At 43.3% G+C, this 8,200-nt stretch overlaps 2 protein-coding genes across 6 annotated transcripts in view; both read right to left on the reverse strand.

Annotated features, from left to right (window-relative positions):
- LOC107099816 (glucose-6-phosphate isomerase-like) overlaps positions 1-3,640 on the reverse strand; it is a 15,601-nt gene extending 11,961 nt beyond the window's left edge. Inside the window, exons 1-2 of the mRNA XM_015398088.1 lie at positions 3,394-3,640; positions 70-160 (exon numbers count right to left, since the gene is read on the reverse strand). Of these exons, the coding sequence (XP_015253574.1) occupies positions 70-160; positions 3,394-3,512 (210 nt within the window). The 5' untranslated portion in view covers positions 3,513-3,640. The remainder of the gene's footprint in view (positions 1-69; positions 161-3,393) is intronic.
- Positions 3,641-4,724: 1,084 nt separating this feature from the next.
- The window catches only part of LOC107099812 (protein LSM14 homolog A-like), a 19,350-nt gene continuing 15,874 nt past the window's right edge, over positions 4,725-8,200 (reverse strand). For all 5 annotated transcript variants that reach the window (XM_015398082.1, XM_015398084.1, XM_015398083.1 and 2 more), the window contains 3 exons: positions 7,010-7,048; positions 6,613-6,847; positions 4,725-6,285 (listed from right to left, as the gene is read on the reverse strand). In XM_015398082.1, coding sequence (XP_015253568.1) covers positions 6,262-6,285; positions 6,613-6,847; positions 7,010-7,048 — 298 coding nt within the window. In that variant the 3' untranslated portion in view covers positions 4,725-6,261. The remainder of the gene's footprint in view (positions 6,286-6,612; positions 6,848-7,009; positions 7,049-8,200) is intronic.

The raw sequence follows: 8,200 nt of genomic DNA on the forward strand, positions 1-8,200 counted from the left end.
CTTCACAGAGCCCAAAGGAAAACAGAAATCAGTGTCAGTCAGTAAAAGCATGTAGGATTCAACCCTCACCAGGGCCAGCAGCATGGTCATCACATCCTGGTTGATCAGGTTCTTGGAGTAGTCCACTAGGATCTCTCCGTCGTCCGTCTTCAGGGTCGTACTGTGGACAGACAATCAGGGAAACGTTATCAGAGACAATCACAGCGAGGACGTTAGTAAAGCCGAAAGGAGGATAAATAGTTGGAATTGGCCCGCTCCCTCATTAGAACAACCTAGGTCTACAATGTAAGCATGAGTGTTGTAAAAACACCAACGTAAAACAATACAATATAGAGGCAGACAGGCAGTTCTTCAAAAACGTGTGTCAGCACTCACCGCCAGTCTAGATGGCATGTGGGGAATGAAATGGGATAATGTAAACGGATGCAAAATATCATCATGCACCGCAACATATTTTTGCAAAATATTCAAACATAAATTCTCCAAATATAAGAGAAAGGATTTTAGTTTTATTATAATTTAGTTTGTTGCAAGGATTTTACAGTTTGAAGAAATAGAAAATGACACCATATGCCAACCGTCACAAGGATGTGCATGACGAGGAAGGGCTGTATATACTGCATGCATCATTTAGGAAGTTGACACATTACTTCTTGAGCTCCCTGAGTTATTCACTCTCACAGGTAGGAGCTTTGGCCGGAGAGTAAGTGTTTGGGGCCGGTATGATTTAAGGAGGACCGACCAGAGGTGTCAAGTAATGAAGTAAAAATACTTTGTTACTGCACTTATTTTTCTTCCTACCTCTGACTTCTACTCATTACATTTTCACACAAGTATCTGTAGTTTCTATTCCTTACATTTTTAAAACAAACGTTACTCGTTTGGCTTCAGTTTAATGTTTATATTTATTTCCCATCATGTGCTCCATCCAATGCAGATCATTGGCTCCGCCCACATCTAGTGAAAATTAGTGTGATTGGATGAGTCATATAACGCAAACACTCATCGGTTAGCTAAAGGAAATCATCAGAAGCAAGCAGGTGTTCTTCAAACTGCTAAAGTGAATTATCTATTCCATGCTACAATGTTGGATTCAGAAAAAGATGTTGAAATGTCTGAAAGGTCGGACACAGGCGAGAGCGTATCGGGAGATGGAGACCAACAAGACCTCCCTCATCCTTGGCTCTATTTCAGAGAATTTTTTCAAAATAGTTGAAAAATTGAGCTTTCAATTCATATAGTGGCATCTGGCTGTTTTTTTAAAGGTTACTTTATACTTTTATATAGGGATGCACGATATTGGGATTTTGGCTGATATGCCGATATTTTAAAACTCATGTAGCCGATAACCGATATTGATACCGATGTTAAAGCTGGACAAAAATAAGTAGTCATTGAAAATAGCAGTTTTGTTATCCATTTCTGACACTTTGAAAAATAATATACTCAAATATATTTTCATATGCTGATATCAAATAGATTTTTAAAAACGCGGTATCGATCTATTTTACTTTCAAAATCTCGTGAAATTTCATCGTTCTGTTACAAACTCTCGTGATATTTTGCAAATTCTTGTGAGATTTTGTTAGTAAAACAGATCGATACCGCGTCAATATATCAACATAAAAATAGGGCAAAATTTGGTGAATTTTCGGGGGATTTCGTAGCATAACGATGACATATAGCAATATTTCATTAGTAAAAGAGATTGATATGGTGTTTTTAAATGGCAATATATCAGCATATGAAGATATTGGGATGTGTGTTTTTTTTTTTTTGACTTTAGAAACTCAGAAGCTGATCAAATATGGGGTTAAATATCGGTGGGGTGGCCGATGTCCGATATTTAGTTTTAAGGCCGATACAGATAGGGGGCCGATTATATCGTGCATCCCTACTTTTATACTTTAAGTAGCTTTTGGAGCACATACTTTTTCACTTTTACTTGAGTTAAGAGGTCAAATTGATACTTCAACTTTTACCAGAGTGTTTTTAAACTGCAGTATCTATACTTCTACTTGAGTAACAAATGTGTGTACTTTTGACACCACTGGTACCGGCCCACCAGGCAAATGCCTGGTATCACAGATTACCAGTCCAAGCCTGCTGACAGGTCCCTTCACTTGGGTAAATTTCAGGTTCTGACAAACAGTTTTAAAACCAGCTGAAGAAGCTCAGCTACGAGTTCATCCTCCTCATAATCTGATAATTTCATGGTTGTGGAAAAAAAAACAACTCAAAACTTCAAATTGGTCATGTGACGCAGTAACTTAGCGTTCATTTTAAACAGGATCATGTTCTGGAGTCAAACATTCATTCAAGTCCTGCAGGAGGTCTGGTTCTGGTCCAGATCAGAGGAACCCTGGAGAAGCCGTTCAGAAATGCACAGTAGAACTGCTCAAAAGGACCAGAACCTTTTTAACAGAATACAGTTTCAACATGTGGTCCTCAGCACCATGAGGGGATGCATCATCATCCTCCTCCTCCTCTTCATCATCAGTTTGCGCTCAGTCACGTCTGCTGCATCCTCTCAGCGCACTGCGCATGCGCAAAAAAGCCTCCTGTGCGTCTCCTTTTAGCGATAGGAGCGATCCGGGCCGCTGCGCTGCAGAATAAAAACTACTGATTGTGTCCCGGTGGTTCCGATAGAGTAGGTTTTAAACAGAACCTAACGGGACCGGTCCAAAGGTTCTGTTCTGTTGCATGCACAAACCGCAGAAATGCAGGAACTCTGGGTTCTAAGTTTCTTTCTGCAACCAGAAACTAGTTTAAATCGATCCAATCCACTGGGTTAAACAGTTCGGACCCGGTTTCAGACCCGAAGGTGGGAGCTGCTGGGTTCGGGGAGCCACCAGATCGATACAGACAGAACCTAAACTGAAGGCAACTTCAGATTGGACTGGAACAGGTGGGCGTCAGATTAAATATAACATATATGGAACAGTATAAATACATATATAAATAGGTTCTGATGAGTTGGGGTTCGGTTCATGGCTCGTATGATAAACCCAGTAAGACCTTCAAATATCGCGGAACCCGAACACGCCCCAGTCCGATAATGGATGCTGTGACATTAGCACGCGGGCTAACCGTTAGCCAGGTGGGTCCAACAGTCCGGGACTGCAGGTTCTCTGGTTCGGTTCGACCGAATCCTAACTGGAGGAATGTGGTGAGGGGAGGGCAGCTGAGGATTGGGTGGGACTGTTCTTCTGGGCCGAGATAAACGGGTGAAACCAGCGGCAGAGAGGTGACCTTGTGGCGGCCAGGAGGACCACCGACAGCGGCTTAGTGAGCACCGGAACCTGCTGACGGAGTCTCCGGGGAAACCAGGGTCTACTGTAGGGGACCGGGCCCTTCCAGACCTGTCAAATAACGCCGCTCTGGTTGTCTCACCTGAACTTTCCGAACCGGTCCGGGTCGCTGTCAAACATGGCCCTCATGTTCAGGCTGTTGGCATTGCTCCGGTACCATTGCTCCAGCTTCTTGAAGTTCGGGTCAGCGTTCAGGGCCATTGTTGTAGCGGGGTGTCGGTGCTAGATACGCCTGTTGCTCAGGTCCAGGCTGCTCTGATGACCCAGCTGGCGGACGGCTGGAGGCCTGAACTGTCCAACTGTTCTCCACCAATCACAGCACAGCTCAACACTACGTCATCCCACCCAATGTTTTCAAGCTCTGCAGTGATTGGCTGTTTCTCACAGGAAACATTATAGCCTCTATGACATAGATCCTAGTAACTACCTAGAGTCTAGGTAGTTACTAGGATTAATGTAGGGAGGGCGATTTATTACAAAATTAAAAACTACAAAATAAAAATCAGATTTTTTAATTTTATTTCAGTATAACATGAGAATTATAATCACAGGATTCTGACCTTTTCTCAGAATTCTGACTTAATGTAGATGGGCACCATGAAGGAAGAGATGTGGGAGCTCTCAGCTTCACTGACAAAGATGTGAGTTGTTTGGGAGGGCCAGTAACACATCGGTGAATTAAGCGACTTTTTACGTGATGCTATTTAACACAAATTTGCTATTTAATTAATGGAAGGGCAGAAGGTGATTAAAACAAGAGAGCTACTTTAGTCTTTAAAGCAGAGATGGCAACAGCTAACAGAATTGAGTCAGAATTCTGAGGTCAAAGTCGGAATTCTGAGATTAAAGTCGGAATTCTGAGAATAAAGTCGGAATTCTGAGAATAAAGTCGGAATTCTGAGAATAAAGTCGGAATTCTGAGAATAAAGTCAGATTTCTGAGGTTGAAGTCAGAATTCTGAGATTAAAGTAAGAATTCTGACTTTATTCTCGGAATTCTGAGATTAAAGTCGGAATTCTGAGATTAAAGTCAGAATTCTTTAAAAAAAAAAGTCAGGATTCTGACTTTTTTTTCCTCATATTATACTGAAATAAAATTTAAAAATCAGTTAACTTTATTTTTTCAGTGGCCCTACTTCTCTTCCGTACCGAAGGAATCAATTCTAAAAGACTATAATTAAAACTGGCTCTACTGCTGAGAACTGAACCGACCCAGCACCATGCTTCTGTAACATAACATCCTATTTATGACTTACCTAAGAGTTAAATAAATGTAACTAGACTATTGTTAATCATTAACCAGGTAACTTTGTCTCAAATTCTGATTTGAATGGTTCAGATGTGCTATATGACCTCACAGGCTTCTGATGTTCAAGCTGGTAGAACAGAACCATTAAAGTAAAACAAAAGGCACTTTTCTGCAAACTTAGTGTCTTTATTTCCATTTTTTTTCTTATTTTACAATGCATCATTTAAAAGCTCACTTTTTCACCAGGTGTAGGTCCAGACTGGAACCAAAGCCCGTCACTAAACCCACCAAACAAAACTGTTCCCCTGCAAACCCAAACCAACATTCGGTTAGGAACCTTAATGTCTCTAAACAGTTCTTTCCGTCTGAACAGAACCGCCTTTGGGATTGGTCCTCTCCGTTTCCTGAGCAGTTTAAAGGTGGCTCTGCGTGTCGGATCGTGGAAGTCTTTCCAGGAGAATCTACAGGTTTGTCCGAATCAGAAAAAGACAGAGTTCAGAGCTGAAATAATTTAGCTAACTGTTCTGATTGGATCAGCTATTCGAGTCGTTAAATGTCAGAGCGCTAGCCGGAAAGTTCTGATACCTGATCACAGGTTAAAGACCCATTAATGATCCAAGCTAGCAGAAGCAACATTAAATTCTCCACTGACATTATTACGAGGTTCTGATGACGCTGCGGTCTGGGTCGGGCCCAGTGGAACCTACTCAAGAGACTGCTGATCATTAAAAGATCCGCAGGCCTAAACTTGTTGCAAAGTGCAGGAAGATTTTAAACAGACAAAGCGGCCACGCCGTCTATCTGTGCGACGTCACTTCCTGCCGGTCTGTGTGCAGTGCTGCGGGCGACATCAGTGGCTTCTGTGATGGGGAGGGGGGAGGAAGGAGGCCGGCCGAGAGGCTCCAGGAAGATTTAGAGTCCAGGAAGAAAACCTGTTCAGACGGAGCTACGGGAGCTTCCTGATCCAAATGGACACAAATCTAAACTGAAAAGATGACGTGCTTAAACGACCCGATCCTACGGGAGGAAACATTGCTCTTAAACTGCAAATGATTCATTGGTTTACAGCAAGTTATTTTGGGTCATCTGAAAGATTTCTAATAATTTAAATAAAATTAATTTATCTGGAGATAATGATGGAGATTGTTTTAGTACAGATCTACTCCTGTCGGTAGATCTTTACTAAACATTTCTCTGAAAGTTAAATTCTGACCCAAACATCTTGAGTGTGGATTAACTGAAGCAAACTGCAGTGAAAAACCCAAACAGAAAACTGGGAGTCAGGAAGAAAAACACCACGACCAGTAAAACCAGTTATTTTAGACGAGTGAAAAAGAGAACTTCTAAAGTTCCAAGAAGGGTTGAGGAAGGAGCTCAGTGCGTCAGCCGTACTAGTAGAAAAATCCAGGTTACAAAGAGCGTGCAGCGCCCTCTACAGGCAAACCCTGATAGAGCTACAGGAGGCGTCCACAGCCGAGGCGCTAAAACATTTAGAGGGAATCACTTTTCTAATGAACTCTTCATTATCGGGGTGGTCTGAGACAGACGGAACGTTAAGCTGCATTCAGAGTCTACTCCAGTGCTGGTGACGGAAACAACGAGGAGACAGTCTTCAGGGATTTGGTGGACAGAACGGAACCAAAGCTTGCTGTGTTTTATGGAAGAAGTTTCTGCTTTCCAGAGCCGCCGCCTCCTGTCGACACTACGCCGCCACTTTGTTGTCCTTCTGCATAAGAAGACAGAAACATTTCAGGTTAGCGTCGATACTTAAAGGCATGGAGTCTGCTGACTCATTGACACTACACAAAAGAAACTGATCAAATTAAAAACATACTCAGATGTTTGTAAACTTTGGCCATATTGGTGTCTGATACCAATATGGCAACAATTTACCAGTATTATTTATAAACCTTATAAATTTCCTGATCTTCCTTATGCTACGAAAAAACAACACTGTGAAACTAGCTTCTCTGCTTCAGCTTAACGCCCCACACAGCATGATAGATGTACGGTTTGGAGGAAGACTCCTGATGCTGCAGCATGGAAGACTCACCCTGAATGGTAAGTTGGCGAATTCCCGCCCTGCCTGGTTTCCTCGGTAACCTCCCCTGTAGCCACCGCCCTGAGGGGGCCCAAAGGACCCTCGGCTGGCCGAACGTCCCCGCCCTCCTCTGTAACCCATCCCCCCGCGCCCTCTGTAGCCCCCGCGGCCTCGGCCCTGACGCAGAGGGATGCCGAAGGTCTCTGCGTTCATCCTCCTCTCCTCCGCCCAGGTCTGCCGGCGCTCCCTGCAGGAGGAAACATTCATTCACGGGGAGGGAATCCAATCTCACCTGGTTGGTTTGAACCGGTTCTATTACAACAGAAAGCTGCTGATCGGACAGCAAATATCTGAGTTCTGAGCAGAAAGATCTGATTTGTGATGCAGCTCCTGGATGAGACGGACTCACCGAGGGAAACCTGAGGCTCCAGACTTTTCTCCAGCTTTCCTAAAACACAGAAACACAAACGTCAGGATCAGGAAAACATCCCAGCAGTCAGTGACCCAGTCTTTGAAGAATGTTTATACAGGAATGAGTAACTAATGCTTTTTATTGCTCTAAGAAATAATTTTAATGCCATCAACAAGTACCCATGACTCTCATACCTATATATATAAAACACAGAAAAAATCCTTCATCATCTACACCGTCAACAGGGTGCAGCCATGTTCTGAATTCCTCGTTTTTCAGCCACTTTTGTTGAAATCATTATTTTCCCATTCTCTCGTCTCGAGCTTCTTTTCCGAACATACGGCTTTACGATCAGTGTTGGGCACGTTACTTTGAAAAAGTAATTAGTTATAGTTACTAGTTACTTCACCCAAAAACTAACCGAGTTACTAACTGAGTTACTCCACAATAAAAGTAACTATTGCGTTACTTTTGTGTTTCTCGCCCCCGTAACCCTCCCCACCCAGCCCCCACCTTCTCGCCGTGTGTTTCCAAAGCCATCTGAATAGAGCGGATGACAAAGACAAGAACCTGCAGAGAGTTTTGCATTTATTGCAACTCAACCTAAATGACATCAGGGTGGAACGCCATGTGAAGTTTTTTAACAGGGCGTTCAGATCTGGTGAAATTAATAACTGGGGATGTCTAATTCTGAAATCCTGTGTGTTTGGGTTGTTATAGATACTGCAACATCTATCTATCCATCTATCTATCTAGATCTATACTCTGTGTGTTACATAAAATATGCATCTCCATCCCTGCCACAAAGGCCATCAAATAATGTTTAAAATATAAAATACAGTAGGTTGAAAAGGCAGAGTATCCATCCATCCATCCATCCATCCATCCATCCAGATTTCTCCCTTTCATTTGATCCTTCTCGCTCTCCATAGTTCCCCTGTGGCGCGAGCACAGGGCGACTGTTGCGCGCCTTTAGCTAGCATGCGCGTTTCCTGTCGCTTGTGCGGTGACTCGTGCCGCCTGCGCTGTGCGGAGATGCAGGGGAAACCGTATGTGATGGGGAAACGCAGCTCGACGTAACATCAGGAAAACGTTGTTTTGCTGCTGGAGTCCTCCTCACTCTCCATCTCTCTGTGTGTGCTGTACGTTAACACCCACCAGCAGAAACACCCACCTACCCAACTGACA

Source organism: Cyprinodon variegatus, unplaced genomic scaffold, assembly GCF_000732505.1.
Source record: "Cyprinodon variegatus isolate N-32 unplaced genomic scaffold, C_variegatus-1.0 Scaffold910, whole genome shotgun sequence".
NCBI classification, from domain to species: domain Eukaryota; kingdom Metazoa; phylum Chordata; class Actinopteri; order Cyprinodontiformes; family Cyprinodontidae; genus Cyprinodon; species Cyprinodon variegatus.